Source organism: Cryptomeria japonica, chromosome 11, assembly GCF_030272615.1.
Source record: "Cryptomeria japonica chromosome 11, Sugi_1.0, whole genome shotgun sequence".
NCBI lineage: Eukaryota > Viridiplantae > Streptophyta > Pinopsida > Cupressales > Cupressaceae > Cryptomeria > Cryptomeria japonica.
In genome coordinates, this window is record NC_081415.1 from 72,306,224 (window position 1) to 72,319,599 (window position 13,376).

Below are 13,376 nucleotides of genomic sequence, written 5' to 3' on the forward strand. Positions count from 1 at the left end.
GTTCCTTTTGATTTTTGAAACTTGAAAGTGTTGAGGTTTCTCAATGTGTCAATGAACAACCTCACTCGAGTTATTCCACCCAGTTTTTGGGAAATGAGTCAAGTAGAATCTTTTGACATTTCTTCAAACAAATTTTATTGAAGTATTGCTTCAAAATTTCAATATCTAACTTCCTTGGAGTGCTTAAATTTGTCTAGAAACAACCTCTCAGGCAACATACCACAAGGAGAATAGATGATCACATTTGATAACAAATCATATTTTAGAAACCCATATTTGCTGGGATGCCCACTTACAAAAAATTATTCATGGCCAAAGTTTTCTCCTCCACATCCTTCTACAAATGATATGTATGATACAAATGAAGATTATAGAAATGAGATAGCATGGTATGATATTGGACTAAGATTGTCACATGTAGTATTTTTTTCCTCGCTAATGTTATTGCTTGTTGTGAGAAAGAAATGGAGAAAGACCTACTTCAAGTAGGATGATAAGATTTTGAAGCCTTTGTTCCTTCCATCAGTAATAAGAGATAATGAGGTCTTATTTCACCAGAAGATCAAGCAAACCAATATCCTCAGCATACACATATTAGCTTATTCAAGTTCATTATTGATTTTATTGTTTGGCAGCAAATTGGGATATCGGTTATTATGAAGTTTGCATAGTTAGATCATATTAGCTCTTTATGTTGTATAAGGATTTTATCTAGGTTAGTTAGACTCAATTTTGGCCTCTATGAGGAATGTACTATGGGCAGAATTCATCTCTTTCTTAGGATCTTTTGGGGGTTTTTCTTATAGCTTTGATTTCCCTATGTTCATTATAATTGAGCGGGGATGTGGGGTTTTCTTATTTATTCTTTCCCTATTGAGCTTTCAACTAGTTATTTTATTAATATATATACATATATTAGTGGCTTGCCACTTTTGCCTAAAAAAAATAAAATTGTCAAAAGTCTAGTTTTAAGGTTTTAGTTTGCAAAAAAATAAATTAAAGAGACTCTTTGCAAGGGTTCAATTTAGTGTCACCTTTTTCAATGTGTTATGTGTTTTCTTTACATTATACTAATGATGTTAGTGTAGAATTTACTATCACCTTTCATCACTCTTCTGAATTTTTCATTGTGTGTCTTGCTTTCATTAAATTATGAATGGGATTATAAGGGAATATTTCTATTATTTAGTGTATAAATATTTGTTATTTTATTTTATTTTTATACGAATACATACCATTTATTTTGTTTTTTATTAGAATAAAACGGGTTTTGAAAGGGCCCCAAAATCGTTACAAACAAAGAGTTGCCATCAAATAGAGAAGAAGACAACCTGGAAACAAACCACATGTTTTAGAAAGGACCTAAAACCTTCAGGACTTATGGGCATCTAGAGCCCAAAACTAAATGCTGCAAAAATCATAAACAACAACTCCTCATAGCCACAACCAACCGAGCACCAACCAAGCATCATGAGTAAAACCTTACAAAATAGGCTGGCCCAAACCGAGGGTCTAAGTCAACAACTAATAGACCACAAATAGAAAAGAATGAGGGTAATATAAAGCACCCTCAACCAACAAGAAGGGTTTTTCGAGGCCCCCATAACCTGTAACAGAATCTCTAGGCCACAAGAAGCCACCAAACTAAAACCTAACAAAAAACAAGCATAGGCCAAACTAGGCCCTTGAAAACTTCTAGCAATCAACTTATCCCTAAGAGAAACAAGAAAAGTAGGGTTTTTCTAGGCTCGCTCGACCTTGAGGGTGGGTTTTACAAGGTTCCCACCACCTAAAACAACGGGTTTTGGAAAGGCTCCCCTAACCTTGATCTTGAGAATGAGCAGAGTTGAGCACATAATACCCTCCAAGATTCCCACCTCAATAGGGGAAAAAGTAGGAAAACCAATTATAAGACCATCCTCTATTTTCCAACAGGCGAAAAATAGGGTACCAACAAACTCCCACTGACACTTCCCAGTATCAACAACAACACCCAACTCCGCCTTAATAGGAGAAGGATAAATTCCAACACCATCCCAAAATAATATCTCCACCTCAATATCATTTATTTTGTTAATCTTATAATGATTATGAAATAGTTTTTACTCTATTACATTATTTTCAATTGTTTCAATTTTTAATAATTCTTGAGTCTCATTAATTTAAAGTCTAATGCAATTGATGATGGTGGAAACAATATTAAAACTAGATTTATATATTCAATACAATTCTACCTATATTTTCTAAAATTAATTGTTGAAATCTACAGTACTAAAGATATCAACCTAGAAGATAGAAAGTTATATTGATATATATTCTAAAATCAAGACATGCATAAATTATTAGTTTTCTTCACCATGGACACTATATAGAAAATGCTAATGCATTATATTTGTTTAAAATTATTCAAGGCCCCTTCCATACTAAAGTAATAAAAAGTAAACCAATTGTTTTTGTTTCAAATTGTTCTTTCTTGTGGCAACAAAAATAATTCACTATATTGTATCTAATGACCAAGTATTCATATCTATAAACATTAATTTATGGCACTAGTTATAAAAATCCAACAACCACATTATAGTGAATGCCCCAACTATTTATATTATGCATCAACTACATAAATTTGTAATATTTATTTTCTATCATTACCAACAAATAACCAGTGTTTTTTAGTTAATGTATGAGTTGTTTCTTTTTATAAATATTATTTTGTCACTACTAATAAATAAGATGTGCATTGTAGTCAATAAATAAATTATTTATAATTATTATTTTATGTCACCACAAATGAATAGCTAACACATTTTAATCAATGTGCCAACTACTTATATTTATATGAATTTATTTTCTATCACTACCAAGAAAAGGCCAATGCATTATATTTAATGTTCTAACTATTTATAATTATAAGCATTTTTCTTATCAATACCAATTAAAAATAAGTACGTGTTAATTGTTTATATTTTTAGAATTTTGTTCATCTCACTACAAAGAAATGGTGGTGTCCATTTTAGTAAATATGTAATCTGTTTATCTTTTATAATTATTCTTTCTAATACAACCAAGAAAAAAAAACCATTATAGGCAATTTAAATGTATTTAAATCTATTAGTATTATTTTATGGCTCTAAGAGTAAATAGTGAATACATTATAGTCAATGCACCAACTATTTATGTTAAATGCATTGACCACTTATATTTATAATATTTCTTTTTGGTTATTGCCAAGAAATAATTATTTCATTCTAGTTAATGTTAAACATTTATCTTTATATATATTATTGTAATTCACTATTAATAAATAAATTGTGTATTTTAGTCAATCAATGAATTATTGATATTTGTAATTATTCTTCTATGTCATTGCTAAAGAATATTAGTGCATTATATCCAATATGCCAACTACTTGTATTTATAAGACTACTTGTATTTATAAGTATATTTTATGTCAATGTTGAGAAAAATCCAATGTTCTATAGTCAATGCATTAACCATTTAGATTTATAAGCATTTTTCTATTACTATCAATTGATAATGGGTAAATTATAGTCAATTGCTAGTTGCATGAAACCATAGTCAATGTAGTTATTGTTTATAGTTATAAGCATTTTTCTATCACTACCAATTGATAATCAGTGTATTGTGATCAATGTGTCAATTTTTTATATTTTAAAAATTTTCTATCTCATTGTGAATAAATAACATGTGCATTATAATTAATATTCCAAATTTTTGTCTTTATAGTTGTTCTATATTATTATACACAAGAAAATCCATTACATTGTACTCAATTTCTAGGTGCTTTGTAGCCAATTTCAATGTGGCATTCTTGTATGTCACTACCATGAAAATCTAATGCATTATGGTCAACACACAATGTGTTTATTATTTAATATTGACAATTATGGTCAACACACAATGTGTCAATGTGTCAATTGTTTTTTTTATTTCTACAAATTTTTTGAATCTTTTAGCCAATAAATAACATGTGCATTCTAGTCAATGTGTCAATTGTTTATATATTTATAATTTCTTCTATCTTTTTACAAATAAATAACCTGCATTCTAATGAAATACTAATTATTTGTCCTTTCTTATTACAACCAAACAAAACTACTACTTGATAGCTGAACACCAATTATTTATATCTATAAGCGTTATTTTAATGGCACTAGTAATAAAAATGTAAAACTCTCATTACAATCAATGCCGAACTATTTATATTTAATACATTCACTACTTATAGTATTACAATCCCCACCTAGCCCATTCGTCTATACACGCAATTAAAGTTCTAACTCTTAGGACGGTTTTCCATTGTTTTACCTGGATTAGAGTTTACCAATCTACGAGTGTTCTTTTGAGCCTTATAACGGTGAGAAGTATTTGTGTTAATCTCTTGACTATTTAAGTTGAGAAAGTCTTTACGATTTGCTATCAAACATATAAAGGTCTTTTTCTAATCAATGCACCAACTGTTAATAGTTATCAGTTTATTATCTATCGCTGTTCATAAACAATGAATGCATTGACTTATAATTTGGTTTCGTGTACGATAGCACTAGAATTAATATCTCACTATTTAATTGTTAGGGGATGCTGCTAATAGTGCAGTGAATTATCGGAGAGTTTATCCTATAAATATGCCCCTCAAAGTCCGATTCTTTACCCAATTCAACTTCGCTAAAGCAATGGCTGTTGCCTCTATTAAGTTTACATTTATCAGTGCAGTCTTAGTTACTCTTTTTGTAAGCCCATGTATTGGCTTGCTCAATTGTCCTACCGAAGAATCCCAAGCTCTTCTTTCCTTCAAAGCAGCCGTGAATGTCTCTGATGGCGTTCTCGGTTCATGGGTTAATGGAACTGATTGTTGCTCCAAGTGGAATGGCATTTCATGCAATAATCTCACCAACCATGTAGAGCGAGTGAATTTGAGTGATTACCATGCAGAGCAGGGCGTACAGAGTGGAATTATGTCTGGTAGTTTCTGCAACCTTCCTTTCCTCAAATACCTCATCCTGAAGAACATTGGTTTAACTGGTACTATTCCTTCTTGTTTAGGAAAACTCTCTCATCTTCAGCATCTACGTTTACAAAAAAATAGTTTGAGCGGAATAGTTCCCGCAGTGATTTGCCAGCTCAGCAATGTTAGCTATTTAGATGTAAGCTTTAACCAGCTAATTGGAATGTTGCCATCATGTCTAAAAAATCTCTCCTTTCTTAGGTTGTTGGCTCTCTCCTTTAACAAATTCCAGGGGAGCCTTCAGCTTAGTGGGTTTTCCTCCCTTGAGCAGCTGTATGCTCGTAATTTTTCATTGTATAATTACACTACTTCTTCGCAGCTAGCATTGCCATCCTCTGTAAAGATTCTCTGGCTCTCCTCGATTACCATTTCAGATACTTTGTTCCATAACCTTGCAGATTTAAAGTTTTTGGTGCTATCGCATTGTGTGTTGAACATTAGCACAAGTTGGTTTCCCCAGTTTCAATTAGGAGGCATAGATATAAGCTCATGTAGTATTGGAGGTCGAATTCCCGAGTGGCTTTTCACTCAGTATTCATTGCAGAGATTGACATTGGCTGATGATAATATTGTTGGAGAAATACCTTCATGGTTCTGGGAGAACAATCCTCAGTTATATATGTTGAATCTTTCAGGAAATCATTTGTTTGGCAGCCTTCCTATCCAGCCTAGATCAGCTCGTTGGATCACACTATTGGATGTATCTAGGAATGAGTTGACTGGACACATGCCATCTGCGTTGCCTCCAGATCTACAACTCTTGATGGTTAATGGCAATTCTCTAATTGGCAATATTCCTACAAGCTTGTGCGATTTGATTCACCTTGAAAAGTTAGATCTGTCAAACAACAAATTCAGTGGCAACATTACTACATGCTTTACCAGCTACAAGGTAATTCAAGTGTTAAATTTAGGGGATAATAGGTTGGAGGGAAGCATACCCCAGGGGCTATGTTCCTCCTCTTTAATTTTAAGAAACAATAAATTAGGCGGACCCTTCCCTCCCTTGATCACCAATTGTAAGACCTTACAAGTACTAGATATTGGACACAACAAATTTGCTGGGGATATCCCACGGTCAATTGGAAACTTATCAGCCCTTCAAGTGTTGATGATGAAGGGCAATTGTTTCAGAGGTAGCATTCCTTCAGAGATTTTCCAGCTGAAGAAGCTCCAGATCTTAGACCTTTCGTCTAACAATATATCAGGTGTTATTCCACACAGCATTGCATCTCTACAAGCAATGGCTGTAGCAAGAGAGGAAGGCCATGTGTTATCTACTCTGTTGCACCCTTTCCACGCAATTGTAAGAAACAAACTCCAAAGGTCATATTCTGAGCTTGGTCCTTTTGAGAATTTTATGTCTGAGGTTTCGTCTCGTGATGAATTGTATATGACTGTGAAAGACTTAGATTTGCACTACCCATATATTCTTTCCACACTCACAGGCATAGATCTCTCTAACAATCGACTGAATGGAGATGTTCCTTTTGAATTTGGAAAGTTGAAGGGGTTGAGGTTTCTCAATCTGTCAATGAACAACCTCAGCGGAGTTATTCCACCCAGTTTTGGGGAAATGAGTCAACTAGAATCATTGGACCTTTCTACAAACAGGTTGTATGGAAGTATTCCTCCAGAATTTCAATCTCTAACTTCGTTGGAATGCTTAAATTTGTCCAGCAACAATCTCTCCAGCAACATACCACAAGGAGGACAGATGATCACATTTGATAAGACATCATATTCTGGTAATCCGTATTTGGTGGGACGCCCACTTCCAAAGAATTGTTCATGGCCAAAGTTTGCTCCTCCACATCCTTCTACAAACGATATGCAAGATACAAATGAAGATTACAGAAATGAGATACCATTGTTTGAGATTGGACTAGGATTGTCACATGTAGTAGGTTTTTCCTTTGTAATGTTATTTCGTGCTGTGAGAACCAAATGGAGGAAGAGTTACTTCAAGCAGGTTGATAAGATTCTGAAGCTTCTGTTTCCCTCCATCCGTAATAAGAGATTATGAAGTCTTATTTTACCAAAAAAATAAAGCAAAACTATGCCCTGAGCGTCCAAGTCTTAGCTTATTCAAGTTCATTATAGTTTTAACTGTCAAAAGTCTAGCTTTAAGGTTTTAGCGTGCAAAAGTATAAATAAAAGTGACTCTTCGTAAGGGTTCAACTTATGTCACCCTTGTCAATGTGTCGTCCTGTGTTTTCCTTACATTACACTCATGATGCAAGTGTAGAATTTACTGTCGCCTTTCGTCACTCTTGTGAATGTTTCATTGTGTGTCTTGCTTCCATTAAATTATGAATGGGATTATGAGGGAAGCTTTCTATAATTAAGCGTATAAATATTTGTTATTTAATTTGATTTTTATTAGAATAAATATCATTTATTTTGTTAATCTTAATATAATTATGATATATTGATGATGAAAATAATATTAACACGTGATTTATATATTTACAATTCTATCTTTATGTTCTAAAATCAATTGTTGAAATCTATAGTATTAAAAATATGAACCTAGAAGATAGAAAGTTACATTGATATATATTATAAAATCAAGACATACATAAATTATTAGAAATCTTCACCATGGACACTAATGTTTAGGCATTGAAAATTTAATAATTAAAATTATTGGAAAGTGACTGCTAATATTAATAATTTAAAAAAAAAATTATCAAATAAATTTAATCCTAAAAGAATATGCTACAAATCATTCACAACATAAGTATTATTGGACATAATTTTTGCACTCAAAGAACCACTAAATTATTGGAGATTATAAATTTATGTTGTTGAACTTGAATCCCTATGACTACCTAGTATATTAATTTATCTGTATTATTCATGATAGTTAATTTGGTTGGATTTTTTTTCCTTCAAGTATATGATTACCTTTAAAAATAACATTTTTCCACATGTTTCAATCATTCTCATTTGAAAATGAGAAATATGAATAGAGCACTTTCTTAGTAGAAATATTTTCCATTTGGAAGCTTAAAAAGAATCATAACAATTATAAAACTCTAGTGCTAAAGCTGAAAACAACCTAAGAACGGGCTTGATTAATTGATTGATAAAGAGATTTGAGGAAAATATGTGCTTGCATACCTTTGTATAAGGGAATTTGAGGATGTACCATTATTTGATATGGCATAATATCCTTCTATTATGAAATGTCTTGTTATAATTTTAAGGATTTGTAGTTATAAATCAATTATTTGGTTGCATGGTAATTCAATACATTTATTTTTCAATATGAATAAAATTATATTATGTTTTCTACAATAATATAATAATACATTATGCACAACTAAAGTAGGAGAAACAATGGACACTTTAAATTTTTATGTAAATAAGAGTTCAATTTAACAAGAAAATTTGAGAATATCTAGTTTCTTCAATGGTGTTAACTACACCACTATTTTTCGTACCTACTTTTTAAAATAATATATTAACTACATAGCTTTTGTTCATCTAGCTTACGACTCCTTTAGAAAAATTGAAGCATACCCACTAGCAAATCTTCAATAATTAATATTTTTCCCTTAGTTTGAAAGGAAGCCCTTACGGTAAGGAGATGTAGGTGGCATGTTTGATTTTATCATTGTATCCTTTAGTAGTAGGAATAGAGAAGAGTAAAAATATATTACTACAATGATTGGAACAATTGGAACTAAACATTTTCCCTTTTTAATCCAATTTTTGTGTATCTTTCAAAAATTTTCCTTGTATGCTTTATGAGGATAGTTCAATTAGTCGGTTACTTATATAACTCATGTGATTCTCCATGAAATTCCTTGATGCTGATATGTGTGAACTTTAAAAATTGAATCAATTGTTTTCTACATTAAAGTATCACTTTAGAATTGTTGAGTGATAAAATATTTGGTAGATTTCCTTCCATTATTCTCATTGTTTACATGGTGAAAATAATTTTCACTTTTTTAAAGTGAATAATTGAAGATTTTGATCCTTGTTAGGGCCAGAAACAATATAAATTCATTTATCCTTGAGCTCTCCCCACTTATATTTTTATTATTATAGGGTAAATGGTCTCCCCAAATATACAATATACTACAAATTTAGTGTTATTGATTTCTATATTATATTATAATTTAGATAATTGCTCATTTAGATTTTAATTGATAGATTGTGCCTAGTGGATTGAATAGTTGCCTTCTATTGTAATGGTTGTAGAATAAGATATCTAGGAATTTCTATACATTTCATGCAACAAGGTGAACTATCGTTCAATATATTTATTATAAGGATGGATTATTGGAAGGTAATAGCTTTTACCATAATATTCTTGTAGTACATTCCAATCATCTAGAAATTGATCAATAACTTGGATCACCCAAAAAAACTTCATTTGCAACAAAAGTAACATATATTCTCTCTCTAGGAGGATGGGTGGGAACAAGCAAGCTACTGGAAGCAGATGAGTTAGGGTTTGTGTGGGTGAAAGGAGGACGGGCGAGAATGGGTGAGCTGTTGGAAGCAGATGAGTTAGGGTTTTTGTGGATGAAGACTTAGGTGAAGAGGCTGAGGATGATGATGCAGATGGGATGGGAGAAGGTCTTTTCTTTTCAGCCTGTTCTTGTGTTTTTCCTTGCACGATGGTTTTTCTTTTGGTTGTAGTTTTCTTGAGATTTGAGCTGATTACAGTGGGGGAGGAGGTGATGTTTTCCTCCATTTTTCCCTTGATCTCCTTGGCAAGGTTTGGGGACTGCAATATTTTTTTGGCTATTGGAGGTAGGGCTATGTCTAGTTAAAGGAAGGTGCAGCAGTTGTGGTGGGTGGTCTTGGCTTTGGGAGTGAGCTATTTTCTCTATAGCCCTAGAGATGGAAGGCCCTATCTTTTGAGGTTGTGGTTTTCTGAATCTATGGTTGGTTTTCTATAGGTTTTTCTCTGCATAGATTTTATGGGGCTTCCACTCTTTTGGGTGGCTTGGCTGTTTTGGATGGCCTATTGCATTTGTTCATTGGCTTCTCTATGTGGACCCTCTGTTCTTTCCTAGTTTATTCCTTGGTGAGGGTTTTTTATGCTCTTTCTTCCAGTTCTCATGGACCTTTGTATGAGGTGTTTTCATCTCCTATGGAGGTTGAGTGGTGGCATGGGTTTTTGGGTTGTTTTTGAGGTGTCTGGGCAGTCGGGCTACTCTCTTTCTTGTTCTATTGAGGTGGCCCTTTCTCCTATTGAGGTGGAAAGTAGGTGTGGGAGAGTTTATCAACTAATGTTGTTCATGTTGCTAGTTGAGGGAGCCAGTCAAAACCCTCATGGTTTTATTTGCAGATGGTTTTGGGTTTACGGTTTTTCCCCTATTTCCTAGAATGGTTTGCTGGTTGTGGGAGCCTGTAAAAACCCTCTTGGCCAGATTGTGCTTTCAGGACAAGATTTTATTTTCTAGGTCTCAACAGTTTATGGGAGCCTTGTAAAACCCACTTTCATGTTGACCTATGTTCCTTCTTGTCTTATTGAGGTGGCCCTTTCTCCTATTGAGGTGAAGAGTAGGCGTGGAGGAGCATATTTGTTGTTGTAGTTCATGTTGCTGGTTGAGGGATCTAGTCTCAACCCTCATGGTGGTCTTCATAGATGGTTTTGGGTTCACAATTTTATCACTGTGTCCCAAAATGGTTTTCTGGTTATGGGAGCCTGTAAAAAACCACCTAGCCAGATTGCGCATACAGGTAATTTTGTTTTTTTCTGGGCCTTAGAAGGTTGTGGGAGCCTTGTAAAACCCACTTTCAATGTTGAGGGAGCTTGGACAAACTCTATGTTTTTAGTTTATTTTTGGGATTGGCTGGTTGCTAGCAATTTTCAAGGGCCGAGTCTGGCCATTGTTTTTTTTTGTTAGGTATTGGTTGTGTGGTCTTTTATGGCCAAGAGCTTCTATTACAGGTTATGGGAGCCTGGTAAAACCCTTATTCCAGTTGTGGGAGCCTTATAAATCCCATTAATCAGGTTATGGGTGCTTGGAAAAACCCTTGGTTTCTGTTGAAGGTTATGGAAGCCTTGATAAAACCCTTGAGATAGTGAAACGCTTTGGTCCCATCCTCTTTCAGCTAGGTTTCATTGATATCTCTTTGCTGCTAGGTTGGTTTTAGGTTTTTGTTTATCTTTGATGTATCATTTGTAGCTGTCTATTTTGGGTTTTGGATGCTTGTAAAATTTGAGGGTCTTGGGTCCCTTCAAAACCTATTGTATGGGGTTTTGGGATCCCTCAAAACCTGTTTAGCTAATAAAAAACATATATTCTCTTTCTAAATTCATGACCATGTACACAATTATCCTCTAACTACTATAAATTTGGCACATCCCTCATATGGGCTCCTAAGGTTTCTTGCATTTTCCCTTTGGGGCAAAACTAATCCCTAGCAATATGGAAATGCATATTACATCTCTTAATTTTGGCATCAAATTTTTTAGAACTTTGAAGAGAAAGATAAATGTAAATTAATATAATGATGGGGATATAAACTCCACCCCTTTTTTTTTCAACCAAGGTTGTTACTAATTTCTCATATTTTTCATCCAAGTGCTAGGAAGGTAATTATATGCTTGGATACTTAGATAGACTAAATTATTCCTTGGTGATCTACTCCATAGTTATATATGTGAACTTTAGAAATTTAATGAGCTGTATCCTCTATTATCAAATCACTTTAGAGATAACTAGCAATATCCTCTTGGTTTCATATTCTCTCATTATTGCATTCTATAGATGGGGATTGCATCATTCACTCTTTTCAATCGAATTATGAATTCTGTTTGTGTTAGTTGGGTATAGAAATAATATAAATTTTTACTTATCGTTGGTCAATCTAGCTTATTAATTTCTTGTTAGTATAGATTAGATGACACCACACAATAGAAGATATACTACACATGAATTTATGTGATGTTTTACTCTAATTAATCATGTGGGAGTAGTTAGAATATTACCATTTTAATTAATTAATAAATTATTAATTGCTTAGGTCCCTTAAATACTTTATTACACTTCAGTTGAACTTAGGAGTGCTTTTCTATTATTGGATAGAGCTAATTATACCTAAACTTGTCTCAAATTAATATGATTAAGAAATTTGTCATGCTCTAATTTAATCCTCTCCTAGTGTTTGCATCTAGAGTCATATTTTTAGGCCTCTACAAGCATTCATTGTATTAGATGTCTAATTCATTTATACATTAATCTCAATATTAGATTAGTTTTTTGATTAAAACTCTCTCAATATTCCATAACATAAATAATTCCTTTTTCTCTTCAAATGTGAAACATGTTTTTGTCACAAGTGATTTTTGGGAGCTATTGGGTTAGCTATCATCTCCAACAAGTATCAAAATGTTAGATATATGACTTCTTATCTATTTTATAAGATATGGTATTAATGCGCTATTGTATCTAAAAATATAAATATTTCCTATCAATTTGTTAAAATATGAGAAATTGGGGAAAGAATTTTTTTAGAAATAAGGTTGTTGCATTGGAATTTGTGTCATCCTTGTGTTACTTCTTGATATATATGAATACGTACAATTTTTGTTTGTTTGTTTTGTTTTCAATTTTTCCACAAGGTCAAAATAACTATTTTGTTCTTTGTCATTTATTGTTAAAAAATATCAAAAACTAAATTGACAACAATAAGATTCTAAAAAGAAATGAAACAAAGATTACATTAGGCACAAATTTCAAACATTTTGAAAAGGAAGAAAAACAATAAACCAATCAATTAAAAGAATGTGCCTTCATTAAAGTGTTGAATTTTGTGTGGTGTTGTACATGCACTAATACATGTATTAACATGTATCATGGTTGTATAGAGCACCTTCCCAAGTTCCCCTTAAAAAGATTATATTTTCTTAAGATTATCTACATTTGAAAGCACCCAAAATATTATGGGCATCAAAAGAATATTCTAGAAAATCATTCACTTTTATATTTACCTATATTTTTTCTAGTGGCCAAAATATTTTGATAGTATTATAGTTGATAATATCAGCATATAGCTCTACCTAGGTGACTGGTAGTCTCCTCATTCATGCTTAAAGAGGGATTTTAATTTTTAGCTGTAATTTATAGTGGTGTAATTGTAATTATTAGATTTTGTTCTTGGCTCCTATTATTCTTTGTCAAAGTTAGATCTTCCTTTTTTGTTTCAAAAATCATAATTTTGTTAGAATATATAATATTTTAAAATTCTTGTGGCATTGAAAAGGTGATTCAAAAATCTTTAGATTAATTCATTCATTTTTTATTAAATCATAAAATTCTAATAGGATATAATCATGCTTCACTCTAATGATCAGTCACAAAAGCCATAAATCACTATC

The 13,376-nt window shown here is 32.5% G+C and overlaps 1 protein-coding gene across 1 annotated transcript; it reads left to right on the forward strand.

Annotated features, from left to right (window-relative positions):
- Positions 1-4,684: 4,684 nt before the first annotated feature.
- LOC131077654 (receptor-like protein EIX2) lies at positions 4,685-7,204 on the forward strand. The gene has a single exon (XM_058015195.2). It carries the CDS (start codon positions 4,692-4,694, stop codon positions 7,047-7,049), a length of 2,358 nt encoding a protein of 785 aa, XP_057871178.2. The 5' UTR covers positions 4,685-4,691; the 3' UTR covers positions 7,050-7,204.
- The last annotated feature ends 6,172 nt before the right edge of the window (positions 7,205-13,376 follow it).

Coding starts and splice junctions, on each gene's coding strand:
- LOC131077654 (XM_058015195.2), top strand. CDS start 4,692: ATGGCTGTTGCCTCTATTAAGTTTACATTTATCAGTGCAGTCTTAGTT.